Source organism: Haliotis asinina, chromosome 3 (assembly GCF_037392515.1).
Source record: "Haliotis asinina isolate JCU_RB_2024 chromosome 3, JCU_Hal_asi_v2, whole genome shotgun sequence".
NCBI lineage: Eukaryota > Metazoa > Mollusca > Gastropoda > Lepetellida > Haliotidae > Haliotis > Haliotis asinina.
The window spans coordinates 20,724,738-20,751,223 of record NC_090282.1 but is presented as its reverse complement, the minus strand read 5'-3'; the positions used below and the strand labels follow the sequence as shown (position 1 = coordinate 20,751,223).

The 26,486-nt window shown below is 37.3% G+C and overlaps 3 protein-coding genes across 4 annotated transcripts in view; 1 reads left to right on the top strand and 2 right to left on the bottom strand.

Moving 5' to 3' along the window:
• Positions 1–26,486, bottom strand: part of LOC137277657 (protein FAM167B-like) — a 284,520-nt gene that overhangs the window by 141,651 nt on the left and 116,383 nt on the right. The window lies entirely within an intron of this gene.
• The window catches only part of LOC137277641 (uncharacterized), an 84,836-nt gene that overhangs the window by 21,477 nt on the left and 36,873 nt on the right, over positions 1–26,486 (top strand). The window lies entirely within an intron of this gene.
• LOC137277637 (uncharacterized) overlaps positions 1–26,486 on the bottom strand; it is a 32,136-nt gene that overhangs the window by 4,140 nt on the left and 1,510 nt on the right. For both annotated transcript variants that reach the window (XM_067809466.1, XM_067809465.1), the window contains exons 2-6: positions 23,895–25,222; positions 6,950–7,096; positions 5,867–6,049; positions 3,996–4,103; positions 312–422 (exon numbers count right to left, since the gene is read on the bottom strand). In XM_067809466.1, coding sequence (XP_067665567.1) covers positions 312–422; positions 3,996–4,103; positions 5,867–6,049; positions 6,950–7,096; positions 23,895–25,131 — 1,786 coding nt within the window. In that variant the 5' untranslated portion in view covers positions 25,132–25,222. The remainder of the gene's footprint in view (positions 1–311; positions 423–3,995; positions 4,104–5,866; positions 6,050–6,949; positions 7,097–23,894; positions 25,223–26,486) is intronic.

Here is a 26,486-nt window from a genome sequence, read left to right as displayed (position 1 = left end):
CTACTCTGTCTGGTCATAAAGAAACAGTGTTCAGCTGTTCATTCTGTTGTTAGACATTCATTGGGATAGTATTTCAGATTACTCCTGGTGTGTCAGCTTGATGTGGGATGAACACCCAAAGTGACACACGTATTGCAATGTCACAACACTGCAGAAGTGAACAACTGGGATTCATTGCAATATTCAATGAAGGGTTTGTCAGATCTTGCAACAGACGGCATTGTATCAGATTGAACAATTAGACTTAAAAGTGACAAATGTCATCTATAAAATGCACGAACATGTGGTACATCAATAATGATTCCACTTACTTTGCTGCATGAGTTTGACGATCTCATCATGTGAGGCCTCAAGGACGTTGACTCCATTGACTGAGATAAGAATCTGTCCCTCTTTAACCCCTGACCTTTCTGCAGGGCTTCCTGTATAAAACATGTCAATATCTGATTACAAATTACAAACATCTGATTACAACTGTGGTGACCGGGACTCAACCTTTCAATAAACCTTGTCAGTCTTGTTTTCAGGAAAAGTCAAACACAGTTCTTTTCAATGAATAAATAGCTGTTTATTCATGGGTATAAATATGTTTTCAGCACAATGCTCTTTTTCACTAAGTAGATCCCTCTCAAGCTTCAGGTTTATGTGCATGGACCAGTGTTAGGGCAATAAAAGTATGACCTATGGCTTCAGTGGTAGTCACTGTTATGTAGATATAGTGATGGCTTTATTACTTGGTAATCTGAATAACTCGATGGTTATTAAGATAATAATTTGTGTCTGTGTTCGAAAAGTGCAGTCTATTTATAGCATCAGCTATTATAATTGTAAGGTCAAGGGGAACTTTCGGGCTGAATTATCTGCCCTTAGTTTGAGACTGACCTGTAGAATGCCAAAGTCAGAATGACCCAAACTGGATCGCATCATATTTGTAGGTGCGAGAAAATGGTCACATGTCAGTTCTAGACCAATCAAATCACGAGATACTACGTCCCGTTACGTCCTTATTCTTTTGAGGGATCTACTTTCACAACATGAAACCACTGAAATAAAGGGGAAGACGCATTACCTCAGAAGGTAATCTGATATGAAAATGAAAAATTTTTACCCACTAATTAATTACGCGTAATTAATTCATTAAATGCCCTCCAGTATCATAAAATCAACAATTGCGTCTCTCTACGTCCTGCTACGTCCTTGCTGCCTGCACAGGGGGACGCAATAACAACGAGCGACGTCGACTGGGAACAATGATGGACAATTCAAAGAGGAAGATTACAGATGTCAGGACGCAATTGGAGCTTATCCGGCACATAAGATGTTTAACAACATGACTCAGTCGCTCATATAATTTGACAGTGGCACTGGAAGTCGTATTTATAGAAAACGTGTTCATAAATAATAATGCTGAACATCGCGTATGAATACAACAGTGGGAAATCACATAGTTCCCGTTGTCAGAATTAACATCGGCTTTGCAAGTTAAGGACAAGTTAAGATTAATCCATGTCTGATAGTCAGTTTTCGAAAATGGATGCTTAGAATATAAAAAAAGTGCGGTCAATTCAAAAGTGCTTGAAAACGTAAACAAGATCGTTTTGACAGGCGACGTTGTTGACATTGACTCTTACAAAGTACAACTGTTTTCTAAACTAATAGCGTAATGTGATGGCAATAGCTTATGATATTTTACGAATGGCAATACATTATAATGCTTGAAACAACATGCTACGATCTTTGACAGATTTCTTACCAAAAAGAGATTTCAAAACACTGAATTACATGAAAACGAGGTTGCCAATAATATTAGTATATACTTGCAAAACTAATTACATGATAATTATGGTAATAATTTCTGCACTGCCCATTAACTATAAAAATTACAAAAGGGAAATACATAAAAAGATATCTCGTAATGACTAATCATTTACAAGCTTTGGTATCTTATGAATTTTGCAATTTAACTGGAAAAAATAATTTCTCAATCTTCGTGATGGCCATCACAGAACCATCCCTCTACACCAAGTAACCATCAGGATCAATATTCATCTGGGGCATCTGCGTCTTGTCCACAAACGAAAATAAATAATAAATATCATCACCAACATAGCAACCAGTTGGGTTTGTTTACCTGACTTAAGAAAGTTTAAATCAATCATCTGATGTTGACTCATTGATAAAAAAGGATGTCATTCTAGCGCTTCTGATAAATCAGTATTACTAAATTAGTACCATCTTCTGCTCAAGTAATATCCAATGTTAAATTATATACCTAAATCTTGGTTCTTTTGGCTGGACTTTGATTATTTGCAAATACATTTGCTAAAAAATTACGTAAAAATGAGTTGGTCAACCCATTATGAACGAACAAACAAACAAAAAAAGTTATATTGCTGCAGAATGTTTATATTTTTTCAATTACAAACACCTGCATTATCAGAATGTACTAATACGACCAGGAAGTCAGGCAAATATCAATGTCAATGTTTTATACCTACAAAAACAACATAAAGTGGCATTTCAGGTGTTCAGGTTAAATTCTGGAATGGATTTGTAGTTGGATATCTATATTCTTGCGACTTATTGAAGGCAAATGACTGGAGTTAAAAAATCCCACAGCCTGACGTCCAGGACAATCACTTTTCTTTTCGGTAATTAAATAATTGTATCTTTCTTCTTTCTGGGCTACTTGATAATTTCTGCTTATGGTTTCAAACTGCAAATAAACTTGGATTTCATTTCATATCTGCTCAAAATTAGCTATTATATTTTACAATAATAATAAAGTAGAGTTCTCTTTTGTTGCTATTTATCACTTTTCAATAAATAGTCCACAAACATTATCATCAAACGCCATGCTGATTTATTCTTTCATAATTACATCATCATGATTATATCATAAAAATCAGGGCAAGTGAAAATTAGTCAGGACTTTCTAAAAGTCACTAACCCTGTGACAAAAGGCTTTTAAAAAGAAAAAAAAAGACCTGAATGAAAAAGGAGTTCATGTTTTTTATATTTTGATACTGTCTTCTCTTCCAAATCTATTGACCCTAGAAATTGAAATAGTGTTAACTGGGGAAGCAGTAAAATATTCACTTCCTTATTTAGAGCTCTTGACTCTCTCAAACCACTTGCAACTGCTTGTCATAAGAAGCAACTAATGGGATTGGGTGGTCAGGCTCACTGACTTGGTTGACACATGTCATTGATTCCCAATTGCGCAGATCGATGCTCATTTTGTTGGTCACTGGATTGTCTGGTCCAGACTCGATTATTTACAAACTGCTGCCATATGGCTGGAATATTGCTGACTGCGGCAAAACCCACTCACTCAAACCACTCAAAATCTGCTAGGAAACTGGACACCACGGTGCAGAGTTGTTATGATAAAGTATCCATCACAAGTGTGCACTTGACACTTAAAGTATCAGAAACTACATGAGTTGACAGGTGAGATTTCTGGCTAGAAGTTAATGACACAGGTGCTTGTACTACCTCCTTAAGTATTAGGGGTTGGCACATTGTATTACGTTACAGTGAATAATAGCTCACACTCCCTTAAGACATAAAATTCGCACCTAGGTAAAGAATGACAGGATTTGTGTATACTTTCTTCATACATGTATGGTGCTATATCTAAGGATGGCTACTGTAACACAGACTTGGGCTCATAGCTTGCTGATGCATAAGCATAAATATCTCCACTCACTCACTCACTCATTGGACAAAATACTGGACCACACACAGAGGAAATGTTCCGGCTGTCTGAGTATTACAAGTGATAATCTGACTTACATATGATCCTGACCACCTCTGATCTCTGCACAAGTGTCTGTTGTGCAAACTATGCACAGGCTGTGCACACAAAATACACTTCCTGTGCACCTCTAATGCCCCCCTGTGTGTATGAGACGTATGCTGTAGACAATACCCTAACACTAGTTGAAAAAGTTTCTAAGGTAATATGAGATGTAAAACACAAGGAAACTAACCTGGGTCGATGGACGTAATGTAGGCTGGCTGACAGTCCAGGATGTGAAGCCCAAAATCTTGTCCACTCTCGGAATCCTGTTTTTCAATAATGACCACTTTCTCTTGATCTGGAATGACCACAATGTATTTGTTTCAGTGTGACATCTTACCTTAATGTGCATTGACTTATAATGAATATGAATGTATGATATCTGTAGGAGGCTACATCATTGCTAAGCCAAACCTTGTTATGAAGCAAAGAACAGATCTAAAATTCATTACTCCTACTTCAGAGAATGAGCAAGTTGCGTTAATAGGGCACTAAATACTGAGTAAATGGGTAAAAGCCCTTTCAAACATTATTCCTTTCATAAAAGTGGTGTGGAAAGGTGGTGTGGAAAGCTTTAAGTGGTGTGGAAATGGTGAAAATATGCATGTTTTGGACCTTTTCTATTCAGGTGAAACCAATAAGGATGGTATGGTTCTGATAAGCCCAGAAACATCCTCATGGCTAACCTGGATTCAAACCCATGATCTTGGTAGCAGCACAGTGGGTCAGCAGACTTTTTGAGGTAGGCCTAGAGTGTTGATAGGTCATTAAGCAAGACATATACCCCTCTGAAGAAACCCACGTACACCATGCTGATCATAGTCACTTACATGTGAGAATGAACTCATAACCAGAAGATCCTAACACAGGCAAGGGAGGCAGCTCTACAGTGTGCTTTTGAATAGATCTGAATGGGTCTTATACAAAACTGCACCTTCTGTGGACCTGTCACAGGAGTTTGCGATGAGGGACAAGTGATATATGTTTACAGATGCTTTAAAATAACTCATACAATCATCTTCAGAAGGGTCATAATCCTGACGGCATTTGAGAACAATGCAGATTGTGTTGAAATTTGACATAAGATACTGCCCATATACGAGTATTTCATCAACTTCCTGAAATAACAACAAGTGAAACTTGGACACATAATTAATTACACAATAGATCACATTTTAGATCACATAAGCAATCTAATCTCCTGAAGTATGAGAAATGATAAATGATTTCTGGTGTAATTCACTAGTTTTTATTAACTACATTTCCTTGTATAACATGTTTATATTGCTTAAGGACAAAGCTGAAATGGTATTTGCACTGTCTATATCACTCGGGCACAACTGATATGACTGGAAACTCGTATCACTGATGTGAATAGGATACCTACATACAGTGAAACTTTGACAAATCAATTCCAAGAAATTTATGCTAATATTTTAGTTTTGTGCTACTGGATCTCTTTACTATAACAACTTTTACATCTTGACTCAGAATTTGTTCTCAAAGTCAGCTTTAGTCACAAAGTGCCAGTTGGCGACATGCACAAACATGCTGGTTGCAAAATGAAATATTGACGGTCAAATATGTCAAAAAAATGGTCACCTTGCTCACTACTTGGGTGACACTCATACATATTGGGCATTGCTCTGCCGAATCCAGTATCATGATAACAAGCAAGAAATTCAAACCCATGATCAGGAGATACTATTTCTTAGTAAGGCAGGTGGGAAAGAAACCTGATATTTAATTCATGATCAACAGACAGTGTTCTGTGATGAGGGCAGATGATACCGTTTGGTAGTATGGACACTGTGAAAGAAAACCTGATTATTAATTCATGGCTTTCTGCAGTGTTTTATACATGTAAATGAAGAAATTACAGAACATGTCATGCTCAAGAACAACAGCATTCCTGTCTTTATCTGATAATCCTAAACATTACAATACTGTGAATCAGAACAAATGGATAAGATTTTACTTTCAAAGATTGTAACATGATTGTTGACATATTTTTTTTTTAAGACTGAAATAACATTAACAAAGCAGCCCACTGCTACCCACCATAGAAGCGGTGAGACAAGCGGTGGTACTCCTGCTGGCTGTCGTCACGCTGGATCAGGCACCTCCTCCGTGATGTATACTGACGCTTGAATTCAGACTCTGATAGTGTGGTTGTGGAGGAGTCTGACCTCTTGTGTGACCTCACTAATGGTGGAGACCCGTGGCCCTCAGTGAAGACATCATCTGAACAAGAAAAATGAACTTTTCAGCAAAAACAGTATGCTAGTAGACCTACAAGAGAACAGTGACAGCCATCAACAACATTGCAAGCACACCAATCATACAATATAAACAAACCTTCAGCAACAATTCTTGTACATCATTATCATAATCAGAACATCACTATCAGCCTTCAGCAACATTGCCAGAATACCATCAGAACATCACAATCAGCCTTTAGCTACACTGCCTGAATACCATCTGAACATCAAAATCAGCCTTCAGACACACTACTTGTACACCATTCAGAGCATTTACATCAGCAACATTGCTAGAAAATCATTAGAACATCACAATCAGTCTTCAGCAACATTGCCAGAATACCATTAGAACATCACAATCTGTCTTCAGACACACTGCTTGTACACCATTCAGAACTTTACCATCAGCAACATTGCTAGAACACCATTAGAACATCAAAATCAGCCTCCAGACACACTGCTTGTACACCATTTAGAACTTTGCCATCAGCAACATTGCTAGAGCACCATTAGAACATCACAATCAGCCATCAGCAGCATTGCTAGAACACCAATAGATCACAATTAGCCTTAAGCAACATTGCCAGAATACCATTAAAACACTATAATCAGCCTTCAGCAACAACGCTAAAACACCATTTATAAGAACTACACGATCAACTGTTTCAGCTGTACCATGAAGTGAAAGCTTGTAGAACAAAACCAGCCTTCAGCAACATGGGTCCAGTCCATTTCTAGAGTCCTCGGCAATGATATTGTTGGCATATTGCTACAGCAGCATTTAAAACTTGACTCACTCACATATCATATGATATATAAACTGTCAACTATTTTTGCTGGATCATGAGGTGAATACAATGATGTTGTGACAGTTACAACTAACCTGCAGTACTAGCTGACCTTCCATCCACCACCCCCTTCACCAGCTTCTTCCTTGGTGCTGGTAATGTCGCAAACTTCACATCACCCATCTCTTCATCTTCATCAATTCGTATCCACTTTGAGTTACGGAAACTTTCCGCATAGATCCCTGGCAACAGACATAGAGTTTCTCCTCACATTACCACTGCCAATAAAACATGTCATGTTATATTGTCAAGAAATGTATTTACATTTATCCAGAAATAGGAGTGAGTGAGTGAGTTTAGTTTTACAGTGTACTCAGTAATATTCCATCTACATGGCGGCGGGCTATAAACAATCATGTCTGGACCAGACAATCCAGTGATCAACAACATGAGCACTGATCTGAACAATTGGGAACCAATGACGTGTCAAGCAAGTCAGCAAGCCTGACCACCCAATCCCGTTAGTCATCACCCTCGGCAAGCATAGTAATAGTTATGGCAAGCATGGGTTGCTGAAGGCCTATTCTACCCCAGAGCTTCACGGGTCTCCAGAAATAGGAAAATTCTAGCTGACCTCACTGCTGTGCAACCACATTAAGTCATTGTTATTCAGCTTTTTAGAGCTATCTTTATTCATTCCAAGGACCCTGCTAGCAACAATCCTTGACAATGAAAAAATGATAAAAATATGCAGACACAATTTCTGACAATTTATAATCACAATTATAAAACATATTAATACTAGATTACCCCATAATCATGCTTTAAAGGACAACAGGTCACCAAGTCTGAATGTACATGATTCAATCATACATTCTGCAGTACTGTTTTGTGGAAGTTTAACTTATTTTTAAGCTGTTAATCACTGTAAATTTAAACTTAGTGATAACAAATATGCCCGAAAAAAACTGCAAATCAGAGCATGCCCAGATTATCATGACTGATTGTTTCTTACTTCCTATACAGAACACCAATCTGACAATGCAATTTCAACAATTCAATTCTAATGCCAGGTGTATATAAATTGAACACTGAAAGGAACAGTCTTTTAATCAAGTTTCTAATTAGAACACATAAACAAAATGCATACTTTTATGAGATTTCATTTTTTTCTCTCCAAAATTGCGTTTCTTTTGCTGTTCAGTAAAACAAGTGTTTGCCACTAATGTGGCAATGTCCCCTACCTCTAAAGAAGACAGTAACAATACTGTGATATATATCATACTAGTATTCACTACTGTTTACTTTTGGGTCACACACCAGATGCATGAAACGACTTGTATCTGTATAATCACCCGATGTAGGAAGACATTGGTTGCAATGTTCTATGAGATATCGCGTTAACATAAGTTTGAAAACTAAACAACCTGTCCTGGTCACATTAAAAATAAGGTAGAGGTCAAGAAAATCAACTGATGTCTGTGTAATCCCTGAATGCAGGGTGTCACCAAATTTGAAGACATTGGGTACAACAGTGCATGAGACATCAAGAGCTTGAAAAGTGGTCAAAGAGTCGGGGTGACCTTGAAGATAGGGCAAGATCCCCCAAATCAGTTGGTATCTACTTAATGTCATAATGTAGGGTGTCAACGAATTTGAAGACATTGGGTACAACAGTGCGTGAGAAATTAGGTTAACAAGAGTCGTGGTGACCTTGAAAATAAGGTCAAGGTCAACAAAATCAACTTGTCTCTCGGCAATCTCCCAATGTAGGCTGTCAACAAATTTGAAGACATTGGGTTCAACAATTCATGAAAAATCACGTTCACAAGAATTTGAAGAGTGGTTAAAGAGTTGTGGTGACCTTGAAAATAAGATCAAGGTCACCCAAACAGCAACAAACGGGCACATCAGTTCATCTAATATTGTGTTAACAAGAGTTGTGGTGACCTTGAAGGAAAGTTAAGGTTATCCACATTGACTGGTGGACAATAACAACCAACTGGTAAGCAAGAGTATTTAGTTCTCATATCCTGTTGCCCTGGCAGCCATTTCTGACCATTTCCTCACCAGCTTCAAAAATAGCAACAGTAAACAGGATACTAAATCCTGAAAAGAACATGTTGAATCCTGGACTCACTCTCCACTATGTTTATACAACAATGGCAGGATGAAAGATACTCACAGATGTCTGCATGCTGATAAATGATCAGAGATATAAGTCAAGTTACGAGGGACAGATCGATGATCTGTAAATTTGATTTTTGTTTAGATTATTCTGTGTACTAATCATTAACATCTTAAGAGAGAAAATTTCATAAAACTTCAACCCTAAAATGAAGCTTCACTGACAACAGCCTACTGTTTAGAAGACGTTGATTTGATCAAGTTGTGAAGTCATGAACAAAGGATAATGTGTATGATATTCTATCTAAAGAAAGACATACTGACCAATAGAGAGGCACAAAGAATAACTGAAATGCACATGTGTAAATATGGGAAGAATGATTCTACCCTTATGGTTAATATCTACTGACAGCTATAGACTGTTCATTAACATGGCACTAAGCATTTTGTGTCAAATAATCATATTTACAGGAGTCATGAACATACCATACAACCCCTACAATTTCTAGTATTTACACACTGGGGAAAACTAATTACAGGTCTAAAAACATACTGAATGAAAGTGGTTAAGGAGGTTGCACGACTCCTGTGTTCAGGACAGAGGCACAGATCAGGTGGATTAACAGCGTCGGTCATGCAGGGAGTCCTTAGATCATGAGAGGATAGGTGGTAGTGCTTGGCTCTTGAGAGTCCCTTGGTCTTCCAGCATTGAACTACATGTACCATGATATGTGACTCCTTAGGCACTTAACTGCATTTGAATTATGATGCTTTTCACCCAGCAATGAATGGGTACCTGGTAACATAGGATGGCTTACATACTCCACAAGGAGCTGAGAATGAACAATCAAGAACAATCTGATCCGCTGACTTTGATAGCATTGTTACCTTTCAAGCACAGACTCACTGCGTACATAGTTATGAGCTCTACAAGCAGTATCCTCTCCTGACAGCTGAGAATCAACAAGACATGAACAAGTCAGAAGGACTTTGATAACATTGCAACCTTTCAAACAATAACTGTGTGTATAGAATTGAATTTTACAAGCAGACAATCCTCATCATCATCATCACAAAGAAGTTTATGTGCAATCGGAATCTAGCATATTAGTTTTGTCCAGAAGACATTGTAACTACATGAGAAAAAGTGTCAATCCAGTCAACACTTCAACATGTCTAAACATAATTGTTATTCAAGAAAACCGTTATCTTGTTCATTTATGTGACTGTAACTGAGTACTTAATATTTGAAAGCTCCATTTCAAACCAGTTTGCCCTTCTGAAAGCACAGGGTCTCAATATGTCAAAGACACAGGTAATTGTAAAACATACAGTTTTGACACGTCAGACACAAGTCATTACTGTTATTCTTACTCCACTAATTTACATTAACAGTAAAAAAAAACACGACTTTCAGTAGCATTCACCTACGCCTACATCCATGAGGAACGTTCTTGCATATCCTTACATGAGGCCAGGGTTGGGCTAGATAAGGAAAAAATCTATAGTATTGACGGAAAGAACTATCAATGATTATAAAAATGAAAATTTTATTCCATGCCCTAAAGAGACTTAAGCCAAAATTGTCTGAACTGGCACAAACAACAACTGACAACTTGGAACTTACCAATCTAGCAAGCTGAGCATACAGACACAAATGGACACAACTCAGTTAAGAAATGATTGAGGAAAAATCATGAATAATTCTGACAAAGGAATAATCCACCACATTGCAACTTCACAAAGCAGACAAACATTATAACATGACTCAATCTGATTAGTAGCTTTGTTATCGCTTAGGAAAGGATTGTGTTGCTAAATACTGCTTTACAGGAAAACTCTCTAAATACATGTTTCTATACCCTTTGTACTTTCCACCAGGAAACACTGACATATATCAACAGCTGTATAAATATTATACATAAGATGATTGAGTTCTCCTTCCCAAGACTAAGTGATAGATCCACCATTCATGTGCTTTGTAAAATCTGGTACACTTTTGAAATATACTTTCTTGAACTCAGGGCATCCATTCTATTAACAATAAGAACAATAACCACAATCAAAGTAACAATATTGACATCATCAGTAACAAGAAGTGTTTGCCACTAACATGGCAATGTTTCCCGTTGCTAAAGACGAATGAAATATTTATGACATATTTACTTTTATTTTTGGTCACATGCAAGATGCCTGAAATGGTGTCTGCATAATCTCCCAACGAAGCCTGCAGACATAACTGAAGAGGTTGGGTGTTTTAGGAGATAATGCGGTTACATAGTTTGAAAAGTGGTCAAAGTGTTGGGGTAACCTTGAAGATAAGGTCCAGGTCACCAAAATCAACTGGTGTCTGTGTAATCCCCCAATATTGGCTGTCTCCAAATTTGAAGACATTGGGTACAACAGTTCATGAGACATATAGCTGGAATATTGCTGAGTGTGGCATAAAACTAAACTCACTCAGTCACCTATTCATATGATCATGCCTTGCACATATTCTATAATATATCTGTTTTTGTTCATAAAATTTTATCTAAAAACTTAAATATTTACTCAGGCTATGTTGAATGTAAGAGCTGAATTTAAACTTCACAACAAATCATTTGAGGCCATTACAGAAAAATATCATCCATATTATTTTAAGTTTTAAAATACCCAGTGCTATCTCCTTTTAAGGTTTACTACATCTAAATATTGACCCATGAAGGTCCGGGGGTAGAATAGGCCTTCAGCAACCCATGCTTGCCGTAAGAGGCGACTAACGGGAACGGGTGGTCACTCTCGCTGACTTGGTTGACATGTCATCAGTTCCCAGTTGCGCAGATTGATGCTCATGTTGTTGGTCACTGGATTGTCTGGTTCAGACTCGATTATTTACAGACTGCTGCCATATAGCTGGAATATTGCTGAGTGCAGCATACAACTAAACTTACTCACTCAGGTCTAAATGAACATTGTCCAGAGTAAAGGGAGAAATGATGCACTGGATGTATACAATTTTACATTTAGTGGTAAGGAAATCTGGGAGGGCAGTATCACGTGGTCAAATGAGGTAAAAAAAGAAATGTTTTTAGCTTAGGATGTATGTTTATTTAAGCTGGTTTTAAAGTGTTTTTCAGTAAATAAAAGAGATTAAAATTATTTCACCTTACTTTCATTTCATATAAAGCAAATACTGTTTTGTTTGTTTTGAAATGACTTCAAATGAGAAGACACAAGGAATAAAATTTACTGCAGTAATATTGCAATAATTTTTGTAACAACAGACTATCCCTATCACAATAGTATGATGTAATAGATTATCACTACTGAAATAGTTGTTTGCCCATCAGTAGTCACCCCTTATAAACAGAGGTACAACTTGTAGTCATTCATAATGAGCATTGTACATGCATAACTATTTCAGAATTGTAAACGTCATGAACAAAGAATGAATGAATGGAAACATAAAATTAATTATTATCCATACAAAACTAATTGTCATGCACAATCAATAGAAATAGTTTACTGCTGAAACACCAATCAAACCTAAAAATTAAGAAATGTCACAGGAAAAGACATTTGTTTTGAGTACAAAAACATATCTGGCATGTGTTTAGGTAACTTATTCCATGTATAGCCCTGCTAATTGTGTAATACTAGCCTTATCATACAGTGATCTTCACCTTGGAACGTGGTTGTCTTGACAACTGTAATGCAACTACTTTCCCAAAAGCTGCATAACACCAGTGTTCACAAATAGTGTCTGACCCTCTTACAAATCTGGCTGATTTGCCAATGATCAGATAGAAGTCCCAAACTTGCTGGCCCCAGTGTCAGACTGAATAAATTACAATGATGTTGTCTGAAGTTGTTATCTGTGGCATGTAACACTTGTTCAGTGTTTATAAATTCATGTTTATAATGTTTGTCATTATATAATGTTAATAATTTCAATGCCAATTTTGAGAAATGTTAAATCTGAAATGTTTGTTTAACTTTATTCTGTGGGTCCTGTAAATTTTCAGTGGGTCAGACAGACATCTGAAACTTACAGGACCCAATATCCTGTTAGTTTGAATCACCATTCGTGAACACTGTAACATACCCTTGTTATTGTTAGCACAAAGGGACAATCAGGATGCTAGAGTGTATGATCATAATAGCATCAGAAATCCTGTTCCAAAGGGTTATTAGTAAGGGTGTGTCTTTCATGGATAAAATTAGATGTGTATTTAAATTGTCATGACCTGTTTAGTATTACAGACTATTAAATATCTGAGGAAGGTACCAGGAAGTTGTTGGCCTGTCTTCTGATTCAGCCAGGCTTTGTAGTGGGACGGTGTGTGAGAGTTTGCCTGAGTGAGTGAGTGTTTTCGTGTGTGCCTGAGTAACGCATTATCTGAGTAGGTATGTGCGTGCCAGAGTGAGTGAGTGAGTGCATGTGCATTTCTACATTCAGCCTGGCTTTATAAGTGTAAATGACTTAAGAAGTGCATGTGAGATTGCATGCATATGAGTGAGTGAATGAGGATGTCAGAGTGAGTGTGAGCTAGTGTGCATGTGTGCTCATCATTCTGTTAGGCTTTCTTTGTAAGTGTGAGTGAGTAAGGGAGTATACATGAAAGTGCAAACGTATGAGCATGTGGGGGGTGGGGGTGTGGGGGTGGGTGCGAGCAAGTGTGCATAGGCCTTTCTTCTTTCAGCTGGACTTTATTTATAGGTGTGAGTGAGTGTTAGCAGCAATGCATATGTATGTGTTCATATACTTTGGTTCTACTCACTTAAGGCCAGTGTTGGAGCTGATTCATATTTCCTAATAACAGACCTAAGAATGAAGACTGAAAAGGCTTTAGTTGTCAGCCATACACCATTACATTGAAGGCAATATGCTGTGTACCAATATATATCTGTGTAGAGAGTGAATGTCTAAAGCCCACTTCCAATGTACCGTGAAAGCATACAACCAGATACAAATGTGGAATTCTCTTGTAACATGTTTACCTCTATTTTGCCTTTAAAGCCCAATGGAATCCATTTCAGGAGATTATCAAGATAGAATATTTCTGGTATTGGTGGCCTATAATGTTACAAGTGCTACATTATGCATTCAAAATCATAGCTTGTTGTCATAACAAGGAAATGCATTTCGCACCCTCAAACATTGACTTATGTGGACAGTCTTAGCGCTAACTTTGTTGAGGAACTCAGTTTAGAAAAATTTGTCAGGAACATGATGACTGTGAACCAAGAAAACTCTCTCCATGTTTAATGACAACTGCATCTTTTCTCTTATTATTATCACACTACCTTAATAAAATTCTATTGCTTTGAGGTCATTTGAACTGTTGTTTTAAAAGTGTCAGGTTTTTAGCAACTTCAGAACAGTAACTTTAGTAACTTCAATGGCATATCATGGCTTATGTCAATAGCTTCTGCAAATTTGCTTGATTTATTATCATTGCATGAGTACCTTTAGTCATGGCATGGCTGAGTGAGGGAGTTTAGTTTTACTCCACACTCAGCAATATTCCAGCTATATGGCGGCGGTCTGTAAACAATCCGAGTCTGGACCAGACAATCCAGTGATCAACAACATGAGCATCGATTTGCGCAATTGGGAACTGATGACATGTCAACCAAGTCAGCGAGCCTGACCACCCGTTAGTCACCTCTTATGACAAGCCTGGTCGCCTTTTATGGCAAGCATGGGTTGCTGAAGGCCTATTCTACCCCGGGACCTTCACGGGTCTAACATGGCTGAAATATTGCCCATATACATGTATCTTAACTTACTCACTCACTCACATATATCATGGCATCTATGGTTATGTTCCCATGGCAACATTCCCACTGATTACACAATTTCCTTTTGGAAACTGAAAAGCCAGCAATGAGGAAGCTCATTTCACTATTGTGAATGTCGATTATCAAACATTTCATGGACAAACTCCATGCAAATCGTACCGCACTATTTCTGTGGCAATATGACTGTAAAAGAATTAAGAACTTAATTGTAGTCAAATTAGAACTTAAAAGGTGATTGTTTGGCCACAATGGAGACTGTGTATGGTCACATGATCATGAAAGCACCTAGGGTGACAAAGGTGCAGTTACCATGGTTACACAAATCCTTGTGTCATTCTTACATTTTTGTATGTTTTACAGATTATTTTGGAGGTGCAATGGTGGGATAGGTCATATTATTCACAATCACAGGACTGTAGAACCAAAAATACATGAGACTGTTTCTACAGATGACTTCTGTCAGTCGCCCAGATACAGTCACAAAGTAAACAACATTACTGTTCTATAACAGTATCTTATCACGATCAAATAACGAGGTACATCACCCATGGTAAACCAAACACTAAGTCCAAAACGTTTCCAGGGAAACCAAGAAAATGATAAATCCCAAAAACCTGCACATGGCAAAAGGCACCACTTTAGGTTCTGACTGATATATCTATCAAGTTTTGCAGAAAAATATTGAATGCTTTTGAGTTCTGCCCCGGAAATGAAGCCCATCCCTCTTTTTTGAGATTATGTCCGAAGCGTTTCCCCTTTAGAATCAGACTATTATATCTATCAAGTTTCATCTAAAAATATTGAATGGATTCTGAGCTATGCTCTGGAAACGTAGCCCACCCCACCTTTAGACTAAGCCTTCACATATTTGAAAGGACAAATCATCTGACAGTTGCTTAATGTTCTTTTAGACTAAGTTCATGGAAATCATGAAAAATATAAATGCCATATATCTGTAAACAGCGAAAGGCACCACTTCAAGATCTGTCTCATATATCTGCCAAGATCTGTTGAAAGATATCAAATGCTTTTCAAGTTGTGCTCTAGAAACGAAGCCCATCCCTCCATTTTGAGACTAAGTCTGAATTGTTTCCGTGGACACCAGGAAAAATAAAAAATACCAAACTTTGTTAATAGCAAAAGGCACCACTTGGTGGTCTCCCTCAAATATCTGCCAAGTTCTGCTACAAAGTCTGAAACGTTTCCATGGAAACCAAGAAAATAAGAAATAAAAAACTCTGTAAATAGCAAAAGGCACCACTTTAGGCTCTGATTGATAAATCTACCAAGTTTTGCATAAAGAAATTGAACGGTTTTTGAGTTCTGCTCCGAAAATGAAGCCCATCCCTCCATTTTCAGACTACATCCGAAACGTTTCCACTTTAGGTTCAGATTATTATATCTATCATGTTTGAACTAAAGAAGCCCATCCCTCCATTTTCAGACTATCCTCACCTCACCTGAAGAAGAGACTAGAATCTGTCTTGAAACGTTGTGACCTTGTATAATAAAGAAGTTGAACCATAATGCACTTTAAGTTTGATTCCTCCAACTTCTAAATGCCTTTGAAAAAACCTATCATGTTTGGTCTAAAAATATTGAATGGATCTGAGCTATGCTCTTGAAACTAAATGATTACAGACAGTCGGACGGATGGACAGGCCGCGGACATATGGACGGACAGACAGACAAGGCGTAAACTATATCCCCGGGGGAATAAAAATAAGAATGCCAAAAATCTGTAAATAGCAAAAGGCACAACCATAGGTTCAGATTATTATATCGATCAATTTTGGTCTAAAAATACTGAACAGTTTTTGAGTTAGGCTCTGGAAACAAAATGATTGCAGACGCACGGATGGACAGAGACAGACGAGGCGTCGACAATATACCCCCCACATTATATGCCAGAGGGATAAAAATGAATGAACCATCATAAAATCATATCCTAGAGGTTGCTACCTCTACAAAATTATCAGAGGCCTTCTCATTATCTGTGATGACAGGTCTCACATTTTTCCTAACCAGTAAACTAAATACTAGTAATGGGAAATTAACACTGGCCAATCAGAAAACAGCTTGCTCCAGGCTTATAGGACACAGGACCTGATCTATAAATTGTTCGGAATGTTATAACCTGTTGTAACTCTATAGTTTATACCCAGTCAGCATTCAGAGTTGGGCCAACATTGCCAGTTCAAGACTACACTTTGAAAAACATTTAGATACAATTATGACTAATAATCTGAAAAATGAATGAAAGAAAATTCAGCAATGTCTAATAAATGTCTGGTATTAAATGACAGTCCTCTCATAAAGGCAGTGTTTATGAATAGTGTCTGACCCTCTGACAAATCAGGCAGATTCGCAAACTGTCAGATTAAGAAGTCACCAAGCCACTGGCAATGACTGTCTGAAGTGGTTATTTGTGGCGTGACACTTGTTTGCTGTTTATGAATCTAATGTTTGCTATTACATAATGTTAATAATTTCAATTCCAAATATACCAAAATGTTAAATCTGAAATGTGTGTTTAATTCTATTCCATGGGTCCCATGAATTTTAAGTGGGCCAAACAGACATCTAAAACTTACAGGACCCAATATCCTGTTAATTGTCTTACTGAAACATCATTCGTGAACACTGTAAAGGCCATGGACAGTCTCATCTGCTTCAAATGTCTTGCATTCCATGTCCTCATATATCTTTATGAGCATTAATTAACCACTGGAGACAAGCTGCATCAACTAGAGAACGGCCCCCAATCCAATGCGTGAAACCATCAGTGTCACAGCTTGTCACCGATTTCGCGTATTTTCATTACAAAGGTAAGATTTAATTTTTTTTCATTTATTCTCATGTACATACTAATATTTGCAACAGTGCATCTTAGGTCTACTAGGGGTGCTAAATGATATATTTGTCTTTGTATTTGATGAATGCTGTCATGTGTGATTGTTGTTCTGTGAGGACAATGGTGGCAGTGTAAAATCGGCGAAAGTCCCGATTTTGATTTTCAATAATGGCTACTAATTCCCAATCCAAATCCTTAGTTACCAGGATGTAATAAAAGATTAGATACATTTTGGTTTAGTGGCATTTATAAATCTGTGGTGGTCATGTAATTCCTTATTTTGATTCCTGCAAGACCATGAAATATGAATGTTTTCTGAAATCTTTACTCCAGAAAACTTGATTTCAGCACACTTTCACAATAATAGTTTACTACTAGCATTTTTTAGATAAGTATGCAAACATTCAAGGCGATTTCTTCTTTTGCTTGGTACCAAATTTATATAGCTACAATTGGTATTATATTTTTTCATAATTTTTACGTAAACATGCATTTGCATCATGCACTGCACATTTCAATACCACGTAGCAGACAACACAACATTCATTTTGTTTGTTAATATGTCCCGAATATAAATTTAATTCATTCTCAGGCTCTTAATTTGTTGAAAATAAGTGTACATTTTTACATTTTACCATTACACCATTCATGTCATACAAGTATCATTTGTTTTGCAGATGCCCAGGAAAAAAGGTTCAGTAAACAGTTCTTGACGATTGCAGATAAGTAATAATGGAAGTAATACATTCAAAATGACGTCTCTGTTATGTAAGGGTGCACTCCAAAGAAATCATTTTATTGGAAAATACATTGTTCATAAAAGGTTAATAATTTGTAGTTATTGGTATTTATTTATTTTATTGGTATTAGTATCATACATTATCTGCAGAAATAAGTTTAAAATATCAATGTATTCGAATAATCAAGAATTAATATTACTTCTTTACTTATGTAAACAAAGATACAATGTTAACTTTTAATTACAATATTCCCCTATGCATCTTGAGTAAGTAAACAGATCTTGTTTGAAAGAGCTGTGTGACTGACAACCAACTACTACATACTTTTAACAAGTATGTAGAGCACTTCATGTTATGTTTTCTTTAATATCAAAGTTGTGCATCTCCCTTTTTCCAGTTCAACAGATGCACTGTGTGACACATCTGATATACATGACGCAAAATACCTCTCAGTTGCTTGATAATGAGTTTCAGTGGCCAAACCCATTGAACACATGGTGGAACTTTGTTGTCACAATAACTATGAAATAAAGAAACTGACTATCCAAATAACTTGTTTTTTGTTCAACTATAAAGTCCCTTATTATATTGGAATCTCTACTGAGTGCTTTCGCAATTTGGATCACATCTTGACCAAGTACTGAACCTGACTGTGATGCATCCACCATGGGGCCACAAATATACATCTTTCAGACATCCATCCTTTGAACTTCACTTGCAAGAGGCAAGACCTTTGAACTGTGTTTTTCATCAGGTTTGAAAATGTGTGGTGTGGTGGTTGGGCTCTCTAAAGTATCCATGATGGAAGTTTTCTACAGATTTGATGATTTTAGGTTTTTCATTCACAATATAATGATTTAATATTTTGAAAAATTAGAATATTCTTTAGCACTAGTCTCAATTTCAAAAGTTTAGTGTTTATTTACAACAATTGACATTCATCTTTACTGTGCTTTTAATGAAAGAATATTATCTAATGGGGGTTGAGTTTAGTAACACATGTACATACATATACATTTATTGTCCAATTAAAAAATACATACATGTACCATAACATCAGTAACACACCTGCACAGTTCCTGTCAATTGCAACTCCAGTATTTTCCCACGGTATTTGACAAAAATAAATTCCTCAAGGTAAGCAACATAAGATAAAATTAAAGTTCGTCGGGAGCTGGGAGCGGGGAGATGTCCCATGACCTGTATATGACAAGTTCAAGTTCCCAAGTCATTGTTTCATTCCCTCTTAATCTACTGCGAAAGAAATGCTCAAATAGTCACAAAATCAACTCTTCGCGGTTCCTGTATGTAATGTAGTACAGCACGAATATTTCATGGGCTCGAAGGACAGTGATGTTTGTGAAAATTGTCGTCATGGCTTTATTATTTCAGAGTAGCTTCCCTTTGGAAAAAAAGCACCATATGTCTCTGTATGGCTCAAAGAATTCTCATTGTGAGCCCCCAAATGGCATTCAAAAAACACTACTGTAATGCTCGTAGATAATGTGAAATTGTGTTTCGTTGGAATTGTCAACTTTATAAACTTATGAGAATTAATATGAAATTAGAATCAGAGACTAATAGTGTCATACAGTGAACCACCAACCAGTGGTAATCTTGAGACTATGCTAATCTAGAGATTACGGAAAGTAATCTAGAGACTATGTGATGATATGTTCAGTGAACATCTGGGATATTGGGAACAGTACTGTTTCATGACTGGCCTAAAATGGCACAGATTTTGCAATTGATACACACTTTTAGCGATGTTGTCAGTTGACATGTGCATATGAGAGACAAGATAAAGATTAAGATTATCGTATTCTATTCATTGGAGCTGTTCATGTAATCTTTGACTGTCAATCGCAGCTGGTGAACTCCTGATAAGGGAATTTGCTCTCGGTCTGGTCCCATATTAGGGAACACTCTTTACATGGTTACCTGAGTGCTCATTTGTTGCGTCTACTGGTAACCGGAAGTTAGCAGCAGGGTGTCAATGTGTATCAGTTACATGCCAGTCCGTAGCTCTGATGGTTAACACTGTTAATGATAAACTGATAGCGAGGGTTGTCGCTCTGTTATAGAGTGTCTACACCAACCACTTCAGCAAGCCTGACCACAAAGTTCTGTGAAACTTTTATTATATCAAGCATGATTGCTGAATACCACTTCAACCTGGATCATCATGACACTGTCAGCGACACAATATGATCCATTACATGGGTGGTTCAAGAGAGGGAGTGAGGGGGAAGAATGAGAAAAGTTAGAGGGAGAGAGGGGTGAGAAAAGGTGGTGGCAAGGTTCTATGGCTAGGGTCAATAATTTCATTACCTCCCTTGACTGACATTTTGTCCAATCATGTGCCTACGCTGGGAGGTGGAACATACCAATCACAACACACTTTCACTTGTTAAATTGTCTAATCAGTTACACTTGGCAACACAAATCATGCAGATGAACTCTGAAAGAGGCAGAAGGAATTTTTGCATTTATTGTTTTAAAGTTTCTGACCTGACAATTTGCCTGTATGATTTTTCCCAAATCTGAGTCACACTGTGAACAAACCTTCGCAACTGCTATCTTTGTTGACACTGACAAGTTCGGTTGCAACAGTGGTCTGGCTGATTGGCTACTGTGAGAATACAGAGCCTGGAAAGGAAGGTAATTAAATAATTGGGCTGAGCCATAGATGCATCCAGGGTATGATGGAGATTTGTTGGAACATATACCCTTGAGACATTGAGGATGCTTTACGCCAAAGGAATGCTGTAGTTTTTGAGAGGATGTGGAGTTGTTCCCTTTCAATATAAGGCAGATGTATGTAATAGCTGAATGGCAATCTGAATTTGAGATAGTAATCATGAATTGTTTGTGAGAATATTCAAGAAACAGCAAAAATTCAACCCCACCCCAACCCCACCCCAACCCCCTCCCAACAGCACATTTTAAAATACACTTATACTCAAATATTGCTAGGTAACATTGTAATCAGGGAATACCTGTTTAAAAATCTTTAATATACTGTATCTGAAATTGATTAAAAATCAACAATGCATGATCCTGGACCCATCATGATTTAGACTCCCTGCAGTGTCTTAATCCGTTAATGTATGATGTTAGTATTAATGTCAAATGTCACACAGTACAAGGTACAATTTTCCAGGAAACAAAAAAGACAATCGAGTGATATATGCTCTTCCTGGTGCAAGTCCATGGGCCTTAGAAGACTACTTCCTTGCACATTCACGCTTTCAAACTTCAATGCCTTTTTCTTACGTAAACATCCTTACAGATTGATATTTGTCTGCTGAATATTGAATGTTCAGTATTTGCCCAGATATATGAGAGAAACTCTGGGTGAACAATCTGTAGTTGGTCATGTGTTACTGTACTAACATGAAGCAATGACTGTGTGCACCATGAAATATGTGAAAGGAATCTGATATACATCATGTACAAATGCAGTATAAGACAACCACCACCAATCATGGTTTATACACCATAAATAAGTTCTACCATTGTGGAAGTCAGCTGAAGTGGCACTAGACAAGCTAGATATCAAGTAAAAAGTGTACCTTAGTTACCACTGTCAATGGACTACTGTGCAACAGACACAACCTGTAATATGCTTTGGTTTGGGGAAGTAAGACGCCCATGAATATAGAACCATCTGGAGTGAGTGAGTTTATTTTTATTTAAGCAATCTGGAGACAGTCTGTAAATAATTGAGTGTGGACCAGACAATCCAATGATCAATAGCATGAGCATCGATCCAATGACATATGTCAACCAAGTCAGCAAGACATGAGCTACTAAAGGCCTATATTCTAATCCGGACTATCAAAAAAATTAGTTGAGCTTGGTCACGCGTCCACCTACACTCCACCACTAACCATGCTTAAAGGTCACATGCAACCAAAACATCAAAAATAATTAAAACACAGTTATCACTTATTCATGACATATAAAATGAATTGGTGAAAAAACAAATAAACCAAATTATAAGCTTATAATCGCAAGTCAAAAGTGCAATATTTTGTACTTGGGTTTACCTCCCTTGAAACGAAGCAACCATGATAAAGAACCCTGTCAAAGCCGGTTGGTGTGCACTCAGGTGTAACAAAGCTTTTTCATTGGCCACTGGTTCATTTGCCGATACGCTTAGCCAGCTCTTTGTTTATGGCTTATAAGCCCGATAGGTGTTAATTGCATGTGGTCAGTGATTGAAGTTATACTGTTTAAAGCTCCGTGAACCTTTTCACTGCACATGCATTATCAGCGCAGAGCAACACAGCTGTTGAAACAAGTTTTTCATCCAACGCTGAGGGAAACTTAGTAAATCCTAAGAACTGCGATTTCACTGGCGTTTTTTCATTGCGTGTTTTTTTCAACTTTATAGGTTGAATTGGCATCTTTGATGATTTGCTTCTGTAAGTGCAGACCAAATTCTAGCTTCTTGACAGTGATTTGTATGTAGCCAAGTCAGGACCAAGTGATCCTGTGATTGATATAATGAGCACTGAAGTACATAATCTATGCAATGGGAGTACGATGATATGATTCCGTTGGTCATCTTTCACACTCACAGCAAGCACAGGTTGCTGAAGACAGAATTTTATCCTTATCTTCACACAGTCTTCTCTGCAGAATTTGCCTCTGTAAACATTTGTAGGTGTAACATCTGCATTTTTCTTACACAGGGAACAATGATGACATAGAGCTTAAAACTAATGATACGTCATCACAATGCATAGGAATGTTTTCCTAATGGGGACTGACTCAGTCATGTTCTATATCTTTAATTAGTACTTTCACATTCTGTATAGGTTAGACGAACAAAAATCAAAGAAATGCATAGATTCCATTTCTAGACATTTAGAAAAGGTTTAAAAGATAAATAGGATGATGGTATAAAAAAACAAAAATACCAATTTGTTTTATTGCATTACAGCATACCGAACCAAGGCCAATGTACCACAGTTCTACAAATCTACTTACGTTGCGGTATACTGTTTCACTCATAGTTTTACACCTTTGGTGGAACCATTCAGTGCTTTGTTTGGACAGTGAAAAACTGCACTTGTTCATTAAAACAATAGGAAAATGCTTTGCCAAAATGTGTGCTAGTCCTGGGCCAGCAGGCTCGAGTTCAAACTCTGCCAAAAACAGCATGATGGAATGACTTTAGACACACAGCAGAAATGACGATTTCAACCCAGAATCAAGGTATGCTACAATATGGCTACTCATTAGGGATGTCACCATACGTAAGTTTCATGAATCCATCAATGAAAGATCAACATTTTTTATATTCAGATATTAAAAAGGTCTAATTCCGATTCTTTGTGCATGAAAAATAATTACTTATAACTCTCATAACATCAAAACCAATTATACAATTGCAAAATGTAGACAATACACAAACATATTTGAACCAATACTTTCAAACCTAAATATCAATGCAATGTATCGTCTTTGAAAAAGTATCGATGCATCAATGTATCAAGGCATTGTGGGGTTAGTACTACTCACCTGTATCTTCGTCTGATGAATCATCTGAGTGATAATCTCCCTCAGACTTTTTGCTAGACTGGCGTCTTCGTATAACAACATCGTCACTGCTACCTGCAACAGCCTTGTTGGTCCCAGCTACTTCCTTTGAGCCACAGGCACTTGTCTTTGCATCAGTTCTTTCTACTGTGTCACTAGCATTAGAATCATCAAATACATTTACCTCGATATCTTCACAAGTATTCCGATTCTCAACTTGGGCAACCTCATTTAGGTAGTCACAGCCATTTTTTCTGACATCTGTTTCATCGTTAAATATTTTGGTCACATTTTTAGAATCACTGCCACTGGGTTCCGCCTTTCCCTGACAATCTACTTCTGAAGATATAACATTTGCATCTGTCACTTCTTTCCTATCGTCATTACTCACACTTGTTTTGTTGCCATCTACATGAATGCTTGCTTCATCATTATTTGACTTTCCTGTATCATTTGCACTTGTGATGTATGATGGCTTCACTTCATCATTTTCAAAATCTGCTCTGTCGGCAGATTCTGCTGATGCGTTCTTAACCATTTCTTCATTCTTAACCATTTCGCTCAACTTTTGCAAGTGTTCTTGGACACGAGAGCTTTCATCACTTGCATCTGTCTCAGTGCGAAGAAAACCAAACACATCAGACACTACTTGTGTATTTGTTCGACCTTGTTCCTGTGATGCCAACTTTGGCCTCATCGATACTTCCTCTTCTTCTGAAACGTCATACATCCCATTCACAATGTCACCAATGTCACCAGCACCAGAAACATCAATTTTCTGTTTGTCAAAAGTGATATCTTCTATTCCTGATGTGGAAGTTACCTCCCCTTGTTCACCAGATTGCACGGCAGGTGTTGCCACATCACTTTTGCACACATCATTGGTTTCACTTGGTCCTCTTTCTGTTTCATGGTTATTCATTGTTCCATTTTCTATTGCAGGATTTGGGGAAACAGTGTTACCTTTTACTGCTGAAGCATGTCCTTGCTTCAGATTACAGATACACTTCCTTACAATGTGAGGCTGGTTTTGCGCTTGAGATTGAAGCAACTTGGTGTCACTAACTGATTTTTTGATAAACTGTGACGTTGAGACCATGCCTTCATTCTGTTCTTGGACTTCCGAACACCTATTTGGGTCACAATATTCACAGTGCTCAACATCCTTGAGAAAGCCAAACAGTTCACTGATACACTTTGTTGATCGATCTACCATCATGTGTTTCTAGGGGTCATCAATGCTATATCATATTAGATTTTATCCGTTGTCTCTCTTTAGGCTGATTATGTACTTGGGACACGCAACATTACTGAAATGAAGGACAGAACATGGATGAATACTCTATACACTGTATCAAAGATTGAAATTCTTTCAAAATAAATTCTGTTTCTTTTGGTGATTTCTTAACTCATGTTTCCTGAAAGTATTTGTTGAACATAGTTTTTCCAGCAGAATTTTCTGGATTAATATTTAAGCCTGAAAAAACAAAAGATCAATGCATTCATGATATATGCACAATTACCAGTAATGTACAAGATGAATCACATAAAACTGGAAAAAAACAACCAATAAAAATGTTCTCATAATACTGACAGACATAAATGTCATAGATCCCAACAATTGAAGAAACTCCTTTTGATTAGATATAAAACTATTCTACCTAGTGAGTGAGTGAGTGAGTGAGTGAGTGAGTTTAGTTTTATGCCACTTGTAGCAGTATTTCAGCAATATTCCAGCAATATCACAGCAAAGGATACCAGAAATGGGCTTCACACTTTGTACCCATGTGTGGAATAAAACTCAGGCCTTCAGCATGACAAGTGATTTTGTAACCATTAGGCCATCCCACTGCAACCTAGAAATTAAACGTGTTAATCCATAACAGTTATAATAATCATACTATGAAACACTATATACAGCTCTGCATACATCCTGATCTCTGGTTTGTAAACACAATGTATCTGTCAAAAGCTAGTATAAAAGTGATTGTCTACAGAGGTCCACCTCCTTAACCAAGGTGAGCTGCACAGTGTACACATCAACCCCACTCTCACAATTGTGCACAACCGCACCCACAGATAAAATAACAATTGCCTACTTAGTACACAAATATGTGTGAATAACTTTGTACATGTGCTCTGGGCCATGTTACCTCCAATACCGAATAAAATCTCCCTTATCTAGAACCAAGTGGCATGACTGCTTGCATCAGTGTCACACATTTAGGGTAGAAAATGTCTTCTTCAATCCATGTTCACTCACTCACTAAGGGCAACAAGTCACATGTTACAACAAAAAACTTGTAATAAGGAAACACATACACTGTCTTTATTGTTTTAAGAGTAAAACAAATACAGGTATTAGGGATGAAGATTTTATGGATATCAACTTCTTTATATGAGAACACGTTTCGGAGTTAATGTTTACTCCTTCATCAGGTAAGCATTAACTCCGAAACGTGGTGTTCTCATATAAAGAAGTTGATATCCATAAAATCTTCATCCTTATGCATTTCACTTCTAAATGCCCTTCAAAGACTTAAATATAGGTATTATTTTACAAAATTCTTTCTT